The 16,352-nt window shown below is 40.3% G+C and overlaps 1 protein-coding gene across 2 annotated transcripts in view; it reads left to right on the top strand.

Moving 5' to 3' along the window:
- DNER (delta/notch like EGF repeat containing) overlaps positions 1-16,352 on the top strand; it is a 357,090-nt gene that overhangs the window by 264,372 nt on the left and 76,366 nt on the right. Inside the window, exon 8 of one of the 2 annotated variants that reach the window (XM_055290868.2) lies at positions 1,352-1,576. The exons of the other annotated variant lie outside the window; for it this stretch is intronic. Within the exon in view, the coding sequence (XP_055146843.1) occupies positions 1,352-1,576 (225 nt within the window). The remainder of the gene's footprint in view (positions 1-1,351; positions 1,577-16,352) is intronic. 2 annotated transcript variants of the gene reach the window in all.

Genomic DNA, 16,352 nt, shown 5'->3' with positions numbered 1-16,352 from the left:
GAAGATGAGTAAATATAAACATATATAAACAAGAGAAGTGTGATAGACTATTAGAATACAAACTATATGTGAGTGAAATTATTTAACTTTTATTTCTAAAATTTGAATGATCTTTAATTTTCAAACTGCTCTTAAAGTATTGAAAGAAGTACAGTTTTATGGAAAGCATTGTTAAATATATATACCTACATGTATGCACAGATGTAGAGACCCACACATATGCACGTGTATAATTTTTTAACAAGAAATACTGAATCAGATACACAGGAAACAAGATAAAAATCACCTACACAGGAACCATATTTAAAAGAAAAAGTTAACAGCCTTACATAATTTTACATAACATAAAATTTTATTTAAGTGTACAACTTATATATTGTAAAATTCATTCATTTGAAATGTACAGTTCAAAGCATATTAGTAAGTTTACAGAGCTGTGCAGCCATCACCACAATCCAAGTTTAAAACGTTTCCATCCACCCCAGTGGACTCCTCATGTCCATTTGCAGTGAACTCCTCTTTCCGGCCCAGCCATAGGCAACCATTTATCTGCTTTCTATGTCTACACATTTGCTTTTCCTGCACATTTCTTACAAATGGGATTATATAATATGTGGTATTTCGTGCCTAGCTTCTTTTCTTAGCATAATGCTTTTGACGTTCATTCATGTCATACGATGTGTCAGTACTTATTTTTTTTTTTTATTGCTGAGTGGTATTTCATTGTATGGGTAGATCACTTTGTTTCTCTGTTACAACAATCAACTTTTAAAAAAGCATATATTCAAGAAACTGTTAACAGTGGCTGCTTGTAGAGAAGGGACTGGGAGACAAAGGGACAAGGATGAAAAAGAGACTTTTTCATTGTTTACTATTTGATATGGTTTTAATTTTTTAAATTCAGGATTATGTCATATCTATTAAAGCAAAATAAGAAATGTGTTCCCCATTAATGTTTACAAAATAAGAGGGGAGAGCCCTCTGCTGATCCAAATCCCATATTCCTTTAGGAAATTACCATTAATTTATTTTTGATATCTTTCTAGAGTATACACACATGTTCATAAACACATGTGTGCACATAAATATATTCATGTACACATATGTATGTTCTCCTAAACAGTCATATACCTTATATTTCAATAAAAATGGAATTGTGGGACTTAATATTTTTAACCCTACATTACTAAAGGTGAGAAAAACAACCTACCTATCTTGTTGGGTTGTGACGTATCTGGAAGCTATGAATGAATTAATTGGTTATGAATATGCAGTGGAGCAGACTCAGTTGATTAGTTATTATGTGCAAATGTGTTTTAATTTTTTTAAGCTCCCACGTGTTTTTTCACAGGATACTTTGGATCTGCTTGTGAAGAAAAGGTGGACCCCTGCGCCTCGTCTCCGTGCCAGAACAATGGCACCTGCTATGGGGACGGGGTACACTTTACCTGCAGCTGCAGCCCAGGCTTCACAGGGCCGACCTGTGCTCAGCTTATTGACTTCTGTGCCCTCAGCCCCTGCGCTCATGGCACGTGCCGCAGCGTGGGCACCAGCTACAAATGCCTCTGTGATCCAGGTGGGTACCACCCCTACACAGCAAATCTTCCTTTTCTCAATCTCAAACCAATCTGAAAAGACCAGCGGATCACGAGGTCAGGAGATCGAGACCATCCTGGCTAACATGGTGAAACCCCGTCTCTACTAAAAATACAAAAAATTAGCCGGGCGTGGTGGCGGGCGCCTGTAGTCCCAGCTACTTGGGAGGCTGAGGCAGGAGAATGGTGTGAACCCAGGAGGCGGAGCTTGCAGTGAGCTGAGATTGCGCCACTGCAGTCAGGCCTGGGCGAAAGAGCGAGACTCTGTCTCAAAAAAAAAAAAAAAAAAAGACCGTTACTTTTTCTTTTGCATCTTGGTATACTTGTAAATAAAAGTGGTATACTTACTGGTATGCTTGTAAGTAAGTATACTTACTGATATACTTGTAAATAAAAGTGAATTCCACTCATTTATGACACACTTTCTTTTTTAGATTTACTCTTGGCAGGGTTAAAAAAATACTCTTTCATCTTTTCATGATCAACTCACATTCACTGTAGAAAAAACAAGCAAAATAAAGAAAATTGAAAACAGGCTTAATCTCATCACAGGCTAAGCATTTTTAACAATTTACTGTAAGTCATTGCAGAACTTTTACTGTATTGTGTATCTTTTACTATTGTGTGCTTAGGTTAACAGAATATGTTCTTTCATTTTAATATGCATGAAAAGCACAGTGCAATACATTCAGAATTGTGTCATCTATTAAAATTGTTACTCGATGCACATTATGTTATACCACTGGCTTCCTATGTAAGAATTTAAAAATTTCACTATTTAATTTCCAAACGCCTTCTGCATTGGCATTATGGATTTTCAATTATGGAGGTTTTGATACCTAGAAGTGAGTGATTACTAGTCAAAATTTTGTGTGTGTGCACATCCCACTAGTGTAGTCAGAAGGGAATGCATGGGGGCAGCCCTTTCCTCTCGTTTCTATTCTGTGCATGTTCCATCCTTACACGAGCTGCCTCTTTAGAAAGCTTCCCAGCACAATGAATCCCCACACATCTCCCTGGCCAGTCAGTATGGCTGGTCAGTATCTGGTTTTGCTTGACCCTGACTTTGCTGGTGCAATGGCCTCTAGCTGGAATGCCTGCTCCCCATTACCCCACCTCACTGTACAAACTTCTACTTCTGGGGCTGACTCAGTTTCCCTTCCTCTGAGTTCCAACAGTCACCTACAATATCACTTTTGTGGTCTTGGAAACAGGATATTAATTATCCTTGTATGTGTCTCTCTCCTCCTTAGGGCTGGGAGGAACTGTGTTTTATTAATAGCTTTTGTATCAGCAGCAATCACCATAAGCTACTATTTAGTGAGCACTGATCTTTCTAGATTCTGAGCTGGGTGCTTCACATCTCTGGTCTTTTTAGTGTCACATTTACACCAAGGGTTGAAATGCCTCTAGAGGTTCAGTCACATGCCTGTGGCCACACACCCAGGACGGGGGCTGAGCCCAGATTCTAATGCAGGTGTCCCTGGTTTCGCTGCTCCAATGCCTGGCCCGGAACTTCCAAAGGGCATGTCTCATACTCATGAATAACTTAAAAAGTTACTAAGAAATGCAACTTGGCACTTGAATGGTGTTGAAAAGCCTTTTCTCACATAGACTCTTAATTCCCCGATTTTCTAAGCAATTGATATTTTGCCAAGTGCCTCTTTCCTCTCTGCTCTGAAATTCAGAGGGAATAGGGCTGTTTAATCTGCTTTGTAACAGTGTTAGTAGTTAGGATTCTCCTGAGAAACAGGAGACAGAGAGAGAGGAGAGAGAGAGATTTATTTTAAGTAACTGGCTCATGCAATTGTGTGGACTCACAAGTCCAAAATCCGTAGGGAAGCTGGCAGGCTGGAAACTCAGGTGATGTTTCTGTGTTGTGTTTTGAGCTGAATTATTTCTTCTTTGGGAAACCTCAGTCTTTGTCCTTAAGGCCCTCAACTGATTGGATGCAGCCCACCCACATTCTGGAGAGTCATCGGCTTCATTCAAAGTCTGCTGATTTAAACGTTAATCTCATCTAAACATACCTTCATAGCAACATCTAGATTAGTGTTTGAGCAAGTATCTAAGAAACATGGCCTAGCCAAGTTGACCCCCGAAATGAACTATCACAGTAACATTTTTGGATCTCATCAACCTTGAAGTGAAACAGTTTCTCCACTATGTTTGACATGAGGATATTTTTCTTGGTTGACCTCCATGCTCTCCTTCAGAGCCAGGGTGGAGATAGGAATAGCTGCCCCTCAGAGGGTCCAGTTTTCTTCCATGTGGATTCGGGCTCATGTGCTGTGAGCTGGGTGTGCTGTGAGAGGAGGCAGTGTGGTGCTGGCCCTTACCTATCGGGAATGTGGATCACTGAGACAACTTGTGTTTGCAAACTAAACAGGCTGCAATTGTGCTGGAAGAACAGAACTTACTCACACACAGACTCATGAACACGCTGTTCCCAGCTCTGCTCTGGATGTCGTAACACATGTGAAAATTCCCCTCAGCAGCATTCTCAACAAAAACTTCCTTAATACTTTATTACCTGTCTCCTGAGAGTTCCGTTCTCTCTGTGAAGCCCCACAAAGAAGAATTAAATATTGCAAGACCAGAAAACAACTTTATTTTCTCCTCCCTTTCTCCTCTGACTTCTTTTCTTAATTATATCAAACTTTTTCTTTAAAAAAATTTTTTTTGAGATGGAGTTTTGCTCTCGTTGCCCAGGCTTCAACCTCGGCCTCCCGGGTTCAAGCGATTCTCTTGCCTTAGCCTCCCAAGTAGCTGGGATTACAGGCTCCCACCACCACACCTTGCTAATTTTTGTATGTTTACTAGAGACAGGGTTTCACCATGTTGTCCAGGCTGGTCTTGAACTCCTGACCTCAGGTTATCTGCCTGCCTCGGCCTCCCACAGTGCTGGGATTACAGGCCTGAGCCACCGTGCCTGACCCAAACTTTTTCTTATAGTTAGTTGATTTCTAAAACTTAAAATTGAAGGGAGTTAGAGATAGTGTTTTTTTAAATAATACCAAATAGAGTTTTTCAACATGTGTGAGGCAACCAAATAGAAAATATACTGCCTGATGTTTCTCTTTCCACACTGGGAGAGGCAGCCGAGAGTGGTAGAAAGAACCTCTCTAACATCCCTGCTTACCGACTAAAACCATAGGAAATTTACAGGCATCTCTGGGACTCAGTTTTCCCCTCTATTAGAAAAGAGAGGAGAGTTATATGTCAGAGCATGAAATGAGAGGCAGGCAGCCCATTTCCTGGCATGGACTATTGAAAGCTCTTCTTTCTTTCCGTCCGTGGAGATTCCAGCAGCATCCTGGAGCTATGCGGGGGTGAAACCACTCCTGTTTAAGTTCCACTTTCCTTCCATCTATTCTCTGCTAAAACATTCATGCCCACTTGGAGCGTTTGACTTGATAATTGTCTGTGGTCCAACAGTAGCCCCTGAACAGCCTTGAAAAGCCTGAAGACATGTACATTCTGTTCGTGGAATGAACACGATCCCTTCATTTGTTCAGCAGTCTCAAGGTAGAGCCTTGTAATCCTGACAGGGCCCTCTCATTGAGCCTGGGAGCTGAAACTGCCTTCAGAGGGGATGTTTCTTCAGATTGTTAGGTGACTGTGTAAAATAAAAAAGGCATCTTAACACCTGGCAAGAACTTACATTTTAAGAGGTGAACATGACAAGTCTGTGAATGTGAAATTTCTCGTCTTCATCTTTTGGAGCACGTAATTGCTTCACCACCAGTTTGCGTAATGGAAGAATCTCATGAGAATAGGTGAAATTGGGCGTCTAGCTATGGAGCAGCAAGGCTGATCATCTTCACAGAGAGCAAACGGATCTCATTTCATAAAATGGCAGCAGATTGAAATCATGTCAGGTTGATAATTAGTTCCCATCTGACAAAATGCCATTTTGATTACTGCAAATCAGGTTTGCGGGGTGTTTGATTTTCAAACTTCGTTTGTAGCTTATCGGGCTAGGGATTTCTGATGGGATTTTAAGATTAAATAATAAAATGTCAGCACTGAGTAATTACTGAAATGTTATCTTCCAGTGACAGTGTTAAGTGATAGGCTACCCATTCTCTTAAAAATTGCAAATTGAAATCTGCTGAAGAAAGTAAGAACTTGGGACAGCATTAGGAGATATACCTAACGCTAAATGACGAGATAATGGGTGCAGCAAACCAACATGGCACATGCATACATATGTAACAAACCTGCACATTGTGCACATGTACCCTAAAACCTGAAGTGTAATAATAAAATAAAATAAAATAAAAAAAGAAAGTAAGAACTTGGAGCTGCTACAAACAGGATGAGGTGACTCGCTTGGGTGGGGATGCCATTTCCCCTGCAGGTGGGGGCCGTGGTGTTGCTTGTGTTCTCAATACAATGGTGGCCTCTGCAGATAGTAGCTGTACGTGACCGGTATTGGAAGGAGTCAGTCCCTGGCAGGAAGGTAGTTTGCACTTGAGTTATTACTCTAAACTTGTGGAATTGAATTAACCCTGCCATTATAGAATGTGCCTCACATATTACTATTTAAGGAATTTAAGGGACAAGGCATTGGAGATTTTTTACATGGAAATATGTTTATAATTTTTTTAATGAGTAAGATCTAAGATGCTCATCATTTCAACTGCAGTTGAAATCCCAGACTACACATGGCACAGTTGCCAATCAAGTTCCTCTGCCCATTCTTCTTCACCAAAGGGCTGGTAACTCAATTCGATCATCCAGATATATAATAGGCTGTGAACCAAAGGAAATGTAGACTTTTTCCAAGTGAAATTTTTTGAAAGAAAATTATATTTGTAAGGATTTTAGATGTAATTTTTTGTATTTTCTACATATGCCTTACATGTGAGCTGCCTTTCTGGTCTGAATGTCCCGAAAGACACAGTTGACACTGCTTCCTTCTGTTAAACTCAGACCTGAAAATATCAGTAGTCCAACAATATTTGCTGGAAACAGGATCAAGGATAAGACTTAATGGTCAGGATTTTAATAGCAATTGAACAGCAATAAAGAAATAAATATACCTACGAAGATTTGAAGACATTTAGCTCACTAAGGCCCATGTGCCTTTACATTTTTGGATGAGTACAGCGGACAACTTTCATCTGTTATTAACCAGGAAAACTTTATCTAGTTTACCAGGATAAAGACTTTTTTTTTTTTTTTTTTTTTTAAGACAGAGTGTTGCTCTGTCACCCAGGCTTGAGTGCAGTGGTGCAATGTCAGCTCACTGCAACCTCTGCCTCCCAGGTTCACACCATTCTCCTGCCTCAGCCTCCCGAGTAGCTGGGACTAAAGGCACCCCACCACCACACCCGGCTAATTTTTTGTATTTTTAGTAAAGACGGGGTTTCACTGTGTTAGCCAGGATGGTCTCCATCTCCTGACCTCTTGATCTGCCTGCCTTGGCCTCCCAAAGTGCTGGGATTACAGGCGTGAGCCACTGCGCCCGGCCAATGAAGACATTCTTATATTTAACATGCTATAGGGGGTTTCTGATCTGCATATCACACTATTCTTGAGAGTTGTAGATTGTATAGAATATATTACCATTTTTCCCCAGATCCTAATCCTGCCCTCATGTCCTTCCTTTTCTGTATTCCAAAATATGATGCCCACCCTCATCACTGGGACCCCAAATGGAATCCTGATCACCCAGCTGCATCTGTAGCAAGGGGGATTTTGCTTTATTCTTCATAATCTGTGCACTGCTTTAGAGAATGTTTAAATCTGCATATTGACATCATGATGATGCTGAGAACTGAGAAAAAGAAGAGCAGCTGCCTTTGTCAGGAGCTTGCTTGGCACTTACAGGTAGACCTTGAGGTTGTTAGGAGCTGGTCTGATGCTTACAGCTGGGCCGTGATGTCTTCTGTCGGACTTAAGGACATCAACAATCCCACATAACACGGATATTAGATACGATCATTCAGAGGCTATGATAGAGTCAGGCAAAACAAGACCACTTTATAATTTTGTCCAATACAAAAACAAGGTCACCCTGCAACCCACAAAATACCAAGTATCCACTTTCTCTCAGTTCTTAGTGTCACATATGTAGAGTGACAGCTTCTTCTTTACCAAATACAGCTTTGGCCTTGCTCTAGCATTCCCCTTCTTTAGATGAGAATTGCTCCTGCTTTCTGACAGCATCCAGCATTCACTCTAGAGTGAAACCTCCCCAAATAACCTAACCAGAGTTCAAATCCTATAATAAATCCCATTTAACACCTTCTAATTGAGACAGTCCATGATTCCCATGGCGTGCAGTCTCTCTAACTGCAATGGGTAATAAACTCAACTTGTTCAACTACAGGTATGTCCTTGGTAGTCTTTGGTTGAAGGGCATTGACAGAACTTAGTTAATTAAAATGCTTGAAGTATTGAGGATGGCAATTGATTGAATTTTTATATGAACAATAGTTCATATAAAATTTTGAACAATAGTTCATTTCCAATGAGTTGGACACTGAAATATTGTTTGGATTTATATGTGGGGGAAGGGCACTATAGAAGTCCTGGGTCATGGGGAGGAGTTCAAAGAAGAGTGGATCCAGCTTGCTGCAGGATAAGATGCATTAGATGCAGTAATAGGTAGTGAGGCTGAAAATGCTCATGGGGAAACGTGGGGAGAACGTAGATGCTAAGGAGTTTGGATTATGAAGACTTGCAGACATTTTGCATTATTGGGTATATGTGAACTGATATGTATTTTAGACAGATTATTCTCATAGTATTCGGCATATGTTACGGTCAAGAAGAGATGAAAAGATAGAGATCTTCTAGCCAGTACTAATAGAAGTAAAGGCATGAACTTGTGCAGTGGGAATGAAAGGATGGGTTAAACGTTTATGTGAGGATCGGGATCATCAGGGTTCAGTTGTCAGTTGGATGCAGGGAACAAGGGTGTGAATGGAGTCAAAGGACCCCTCTGGGTGATTCAGAGAAAATGGGAAATATGCATAAGGACTCTCTTTAGGGCTTGGGTACAGCAGGCTGAGCAAGATGGATGTGTCAGGAAATACTTCTTACTTGGGCCTGGAATAATGGGAACAAGGCTGAAACCAGGGGAAAACATATATGTAGATTTTGCATTGTATGGAAAGTCATGGAAGCCATCAAGATAGGAGAGGGTGAGAGTGTAAAAAGAAAGGGGAAAAAATTGGAAGAGAGTTGCAGCGTTCTTGCTTTGAGGCTGGAAGTAGTAGTGGCCACAGGAGAGGGCAGAGGAGCCAGCAGTGAGTTCGGAGGTCGGGAGGTTGCAGGGTGAGGGCGGTACCCTGGGAGTCAGGAGAGGGAGGAGGATGAGAGGGCACTGCTTAGGGTGTGAGGAGCTGAGTCAGGCTCTGCTAGACCTCCAGACATTAAGGTACCTTTCCTAAGCATGCTTCCAAACTGCAGCCTTAGCCATTCTCCATCTTCATCTTGTTTGATTGTAAGTTGTGGGGACATTCAGGTAGAATTCATGATATTTGCCTTCTTTAGGCTTCTGACCTGAGAAATTAATACAAGGGGAGGAAGGACACTGCTGTTAAGCCAAGGGCACTTGCTGGTGGAGCATGAAATTTTTATGAGATTCCTGATATTACAAATCTATTCACAAGCCTGCTTTTTCACCTCACTTAAAATGGCTAATCCATATGTATGGTCTTTAATTGTAAGAGATTTCTGCTCCCACCACTCCCTGACTTTTCCTCAAAATTCAAATCATTCAGAACTCATTCTTGGCTGTACTAATGTTGAAAAGGTGTGAGATTTGCCTACTAAAAATAGGAGTTAGCAGAGTCTGTGAGGACAGCAGAAATCATTTTACGTCATCTTGCCTGGAATGAAAGTTGCAAATGGCAGCTGGTAACAACTTAACATCACTAACCTATGCATTTCTGAGGACAGCTCTTTTTGCAGCCCTGCCAGCACAATATCAGAACATTCTCGTCAAGCTTATGGCCCTGGAGGGTCAGATGGGGACCTCGCTACCACTATTTTGTAACAAAGCCATTGACTCTTATTTTGTTTTGTGGTTGAAAATTATTATGATCCAATCACTGTTTTCTTTCACTGTTGAGACTGTCTGCAAATCTGGATTTTAGAACTGAAATCCTGCATGCCTTGCCTTTCTTCCTTGGCTGGATGGAAAGGGGCCTGAGCTTAGCATTGAGAAGAGCTGAATTTAAGTCCCAGCTTTGCCTCCGAACAGCTGTGCCGTTGGCCTCTATCAGCATTACTTTTCTGTCCTTTAAAATGCAGACACACATAACTGGCTTGTGAAGCTCAAATGAAATGATACAGATGGTCCTCCACCTTGAAATCTATAGAATGGTGGAGCATTAGCACAGACACTGGATATTCCATTACTTGGGAAAGACCACTGAGGAAATTTTTACATTTGTCTTCTGATTCTTTTTATATGAGGTCCAAGGTTAGAGTTGGACTGGAGGTGAGATGAAATGGCTGGCCATAGTGGGCATTCTTGAATAATGGATGCACATTCAACTTCTTGCAGGGTTAAGCGATTGCTTGCCTTGATAGTGGCTTTCTGTGACTCCAATGATAACTTTTTAAGTGCCAGGTGCTGGGCAAAGCTCTTTGATTCAATTGGCTTCTTGAATCCCCATAGTCCTTATGAAGTGGGACCCATGGTTGTTGTCATTTCTCTGCCCGTGATGATACAGCCAGTTAGGGATGAAGCTGGGACTTGAACCCAGGCAATTAGGACCTGCTGGAGCCTCTGTTAGCTCAGAGTAAATAGTAAATGGGATCAAAAGTGGCCTTGACTCACCAAGGGTAAATAAGTGACTGCAAAATTTTTTCTCTTTTTAAAAATTTGTATAAACTTATAAAGTGTAAGTATAATTTTGTTTTATATATATATAGATTGCATAGTGGTGAAATTGGGGCTTTTAGGGTATCCATCACTCAAATAATGTACATCGTATCCATTAAGTATTCTAACCAGATTTTTCAACTGGTAGCTGTGTTAATAGCCACCTCAAATTAACATATTAAATTGGGATTTGTCAGCCACATTGATTCGGCTCTGTTGACCCAGAGAGAGACTTCATCCCATCTGGCTTTGACTAGAGTAGCGACCATCTATGAAAACTTACTGCATTTATAATAGACTGTGTGCCAAACACCTGACACTTACTTTCTCTTACTTGTCCCCCATTGGAGTATTCCTATTCTTTTATTTAAGGATAAGGTAATGGAGGCATTGAGAGTTTAAACAACAGGAGGCAGAGGTGATATTTTAACCCTAATCCTCAGAAGCCTACCTGTGACACCCCAAGTTAGGTGCAAACCTGGGCTCTCACTTGTGTTTGAACCAATCACAAGAACAAGATTCCAGACTCCTCTATCTCAGCACCGCTCCTGAGATGGATCTCTAAGTGGATGCCTCAAAGCTTGGCATGAAAGGTGGCCTTCATTATGGTTCAATGGATGATACTTGACCAATAGACATTACTTACTTCCCAGCACAGAGAAGCACAACTCTGACTTCTAAGGGAATTGAACCGCATCTAGGTAGGGAGCCCCCTTCTTCTGTCTTTGCTTCATTCTGTAGATCCAGCAATCCACTGCTTTGAAATTGATGCTGAGAACTACCTGAGACTGAAGCTTATGATTTTATTTGACTTGATGCCTGCCGGATGCACCTAATTAAAGAAACTTCCTTTCCTGTGACTCAAATGAGAAATGCAGACATAACCACATGACAGCTATGCACCCTTCAGCCTAGGTAGTTTCTGTTGATTAGTGCCTCTCATTTCTGGGGTCCCCAATGCCTACTAGCAATTTTTCTTACCACCTGATTCCCTGAAAACCTCCTGCGTTAATGATTATATGTCATGGATTCCTTTGATGTTGTTTCTTTTCACCCAGCTCTGGTGATATTATAGTCCCTGAAATGTTCTTTCCTTTTCATATTTGACTTTTGTTGTTTTTAGTTCTCTACTTGAGATAGCTTTGATGACGTGTTCCCTCAGTAGCACGCCTTCCCACAAGACTGGCTTAGTGGAAATGATTTGCCATCAATGTCAATCATGGAGGATTGGAAACTCTGTAACAATGTGCCATTATAGGTGATGTTTGAGATATATTGTGACTTATGGTAGTCTACTTCCTGAGTCCCAGTTAGACCACCGATAAGGAGATTTGCTGCATGTCCTACTTTTTTCTGGACTTGTAGCCTTCAATATACATTTAAATTCTTCATTGGTGTGGATTTATACAACAACCTGGGGACAATGCCCTGTATTTCTTCCATTGGTTTTCTATCATGCCCATTAATTTTCAGTTTGAAAGCACACTGTGAAAGTTGCTGCATTCACTGAATGCTTTTACAGAACAGCTTCAGTTTTAATGAAGATTCAGAGCTCTTAGGTTTGCCTGAAGCAGACCGATACATAACCTTTTCTTTAAATCCCGGAACACTGTCAACTCATAGCGGGTATTGATTTTGCAAAACAGCATTTCCTCTTCCATCTCACTCACGTGCTTCTTTATGCAGTGCCTCATAAAATCCCATTTGTATAGCAGCCCCTGCCTTTTTATGTTTTCTGTTTGTTTGGTATATTTTTTTCCATCCGTTTATTTTGGCCTATGGGTATCATTGTGTGTGAGATGGGTCTCTCAAAGATAGCATATCTTTGGGTCTTGCTTCTTTATCCAACTGCCCACTCTGTGCCTTTTAATTGGGGCATATGGCCCATTTACATTCAAGGTTAGTATTGATATGTGTGGATGTGATCTTGTCACCATGTTTTTAGTTGGTTATTGTGCAGACTTGCTTGTGTGACTGCTTTATAGTGTCACTGCTTTATGTACTTAAGTGTGTTTCCGTAGTGGCCGGTAATGGTCTTTCCTTTCCATATTTAGCACTTCCTTCAGGACCTCTTGTAAAACAGGTCTGGTGGTGACAAATTCCCCTAACACTTGCTTGTTCAAAAAGCATCTTATTTCTCCTTTGCTTATGAAGCTTAGTTTGGCTGGACATGAAATTCTTGTTAAATTTCTTTTTCTTATGAATGTTGAATACAGGTCCCCAATCTCTTCTGGCTTGTAGGGTTTCTGCTGACAGGTCTGCTGTTAGCCTGATGGAGTTCACTTTGTAGGTGACCTGGTCCTTCTCTCTAGCTGCCTTTAACATTTTTTCTTTCAATTTTGACATCGGAGAATCTGATGACTATGTGTCTTGGGCATGGCCTTCTCGTGTAGTATTTCATAGGTGTTCTCTGCATTTCCTGAATTTGCAAGACACATACATACATATGTTCATCACAGCACTATTCACAATAGCAAAGACACAGAATCAACCTAAATGCCCATCAGTGGTAGACTGGATTTTAAAAATTGGTCCACATACACAATGTAATACTGTGCAGTCATGAAAAAGCAGGGGATCATGTCTTTTTGCAGTAACATGTATGGATCCAGAAGCCATTATCCTAAGCAAACTAATACAGAAACAGAAAACCAAATATTTCATATTCTCACTTATAAGTGGGAGCTAAACTTCGAGTACATATGGACACAAAGAAGGGAAGAATAGACGCTGGATCCTGCTTGAGTGGGGAGGAGGATGAGGATCGAAAAACTACTTATTGGGTACTATACTTATTACCCGGGTGAGAAAATAATCTGTACACCAAACCCCTGAGACATGTAATTTACTTATATGAAAAACCTGCCTGCGTATCCCTGAACCTAAAATAAAAGTTAAAAAAAGATCACAATCAAATGTTGTTAACTTGTTATGCATATGTTTATCTTTTACCAAACAGTTTATAATTGTGAATAAACATATTCCCAAAATCATTAAAAAATTACAATCCCACTTGGTTTTATAGGAATTGCCTAAAGAGGTCCTTAGTTGGCTGGACTGAGTCTTAATGATATGTTGATGATTACCAAGATCATGTTCCAATTTTACTCTACCAGATGGCTTCTGATGCCTCAGATCAGAGTAAATGTCCTAGGTTCAATTCATTAGTAGGTGTTGCTTTTAGATTGGATAAGCCCAACTAAAGTAGGTCTAAACTAAGGAATATGTAGTACCTGGTGGTACTATTTTGAGAAGACTCCTCTTTACTTCTCTGTAAAAATACCTTTTTTACCAGGTCTCTGATACCTAAAAGTTTATCTTTGTGGTTTTATTTATTTAAGTTAGACATTGTACCTGGCAATCAACCTTTGTATTAGTTAGTCATTGCTGTGTAACAAAACATTCCAAGACTCGATGGCTTAAAAAAACCACTTATTGTTTGCGATTCTGTGGGTTGATAATTTGGGCAGGGCTTAGATGGGATGTCTCTTCTCTATTCCATGTGCCCACTCATGCTTTTGTGGTCAGCTGGCAAGCCAGCTGGGGACTGCCGGGTCCTGGATGACCCCTCTTATATCACTGGCAGTTAGCTGGAGTGATGGGGGCAACTAAGCCACATGTCTCTCTTCATCCAGCAGACCAGTTGGGGCTTCTTCCCATGATGGTAGGGTCCCGAACGCAGCAACAGAACACAAGGTCCCATATGCACGCTCTCTTTAAAGCTGCTGCTTCTGTTGTTTGCCGATGTCCCAGTGGCATGAGCAAGTCACAGGGTCAAGCTTATAGACTCTGTTTCTTGATGGGAGGAGCTGCACAGAACTTGTAGCTATTTTTTTTTCAATCTACCATAACCTTAAGCCTAAATATGTGAAGAATGTGATGTGATGTGTCTGTGTGTGCGTGTGCACGTGTGTGTGTGTGTATATACATATATAAATTATCTCTCTATATGTAAGCAGATTTGAGGAGAAAGAAAGTTGAAAAACAGTGTTTAATCTTTGGTTGCTTGAAAAGAAATGGTGAGGTCCCCTGAACTTGCCTACTCAAGTGATAAGGAATGTCTAGGAGAAAACTTCTTTACTTACCTCATAATTCCATATAGATTGAGCCTTGTTCCTGGCTTTATTTCAAAGAAGTTTCATTTTTCCCTTCAGGTTATTAACATATATATTCTCCTAGAATCTTAAGTCACCAAATAAAAACACACTTCTGATTTTTCACTGCTTTATCAACTCTTCAATGAACAAATGCTGTGTGTTTAGGCATCCTTAATTTAATAAAGAAAGTTGGAACAGAGTTCAGAATTTACTCATATAATTGAGTTGTGATTTCTGATTTATTTACATTTTGAAATTTTCTTTGTAATCCCGTCGCATCAAGGCTGAATTTCCCCATGAAATTCTTTTTTTTTTTTTTTTTTTTTTTTTTTTTTTTTTTTTTTAGCTGAAGTCCTGTCAGCTTCAGCCCTTGGGCATTTGTAGCCTTTAGGGACAGTGGCTGAGTGGAAGGTGTGTGCTTCTAAAACTGTTCTCAAAGGATCATGAGAAATTTCCTTGGTGTTTAACAATATTTAGGATTTAGCATATTTACTCAAGAATGGCAATGACTAATAGAAAGCTTAGAGGATGACAGGATTGCACTGTGCCTGTGAATGTCCCCAGTGATAGGGGAATGAAAGTAAATACGGCCAGAAAGATAATTGTGGCCTGCATTGTGGACTCCGTGTACCAAAATTTTCTGGAATAATCCCAGTTACAGTATTTTGTTTTCCATCACACAAATACTTAGTTACCAAACTATGTATCTATGAGGCCACCTCTGATATATGATTGGAAACAGCACAACTTTGTCAGATCATGGTTCCCAATTTTTGGTTTGTAAAAATTGTTACCTTAGATTGTTTATGCTTTCTTTTATTCTTTCTTTCCTTTTTAAAGTAGAGCTTTTATATTTTATTCAAAATATATTTTAAAAACTAAGTAACATAAATTACCTTCAGAGCAAATTTTCGGCAAGATAATTAGGAATGCAAAAAGCTAATTCACAAATGTCTAGTATATGATAGTCGATTTGTAACACGTTTAATTTTTACAAATCTATAATCTTATTTTTAATATTACCTACTGGTCTGTATGTTAATCTTGGTGCTGTATTAAATACTTCTAATGTCTTCCATTTTCTGACATTCTTTTCTGCAAAAATATTATTCCCGTGGGTTAAGGAAGCTAGATCAGAGATGTGGGAAAAATTGCCCTCACGAATTTGAATTTGAACTTGTTTATCCTCATTCTGCTTAGGCATGTGTGACTCCTAGTCATACAGTGAGGAACTAGAACACATTGTGCCACAGCTATATCCTTATTATTTTCCCTCACTTTGGCCTTTCTTTTCCAATGCGTCATTTGTTGTCACTTTGGGATTCCTTTGTGTTACTTTTTTCCCTTATGTAAACCTCGAGAGGAGGGTAGCTTCCTTTAGTCCATGTGCCGATGGCTGGTAGATCATTTGACTATATATTTCACTGCTGGCTTATTTATATGCCCATAGCTGGTACATGTTCTGACCATATGTTTTGCGGTTGGATTAGTTACGCGCTTAGGAGATGCCATGGCTGTTAAAATACAAAACCGGCTGGGCACAGTGGCTCACGCCTGTAATCCCAGCACTTTGGGAGGCTGAGGTGGACAGATCACATAGTCAGGAGTTTGAGACCAGCCTGACCAACGTGGTGAAACCCTGTCTTTCCTAAAATTACAAAAATTAATCAGGTATGGTGGCAGGCACCTGTAATCCCAGCTACTCAGGAGGCTAAGGCAGGAGAATTGCTTGAACCCAGGAGGCGGACATTGCAGTGACCCTAGATTGCACTAGAGTGACCCTCTCTAGCCTGGGCGACAGAGTGAAACTCC

The sequence above is a fragment of the Symphalangus syndactylus genome, chromosome 8, assembly GCF_028878055.3.
Source record: "Symphalangus syndactylus isolate Jambi chromosome 8, NHGRI_mSymSyn1-v2.1_pri, whole genome shotgun sequence".
Lineage (NCBI taxonomy): Eukaryota > Metazoa > Chordata > Mammalia > Primates > Hylobatidae > Symphalangus > Symphalangus syndactylus.
The sequence above is the reverse complement of the archived record's forward strand: the minus strand, read 5'-3'. Positions and strand labels throughout refer to the sequence as shown.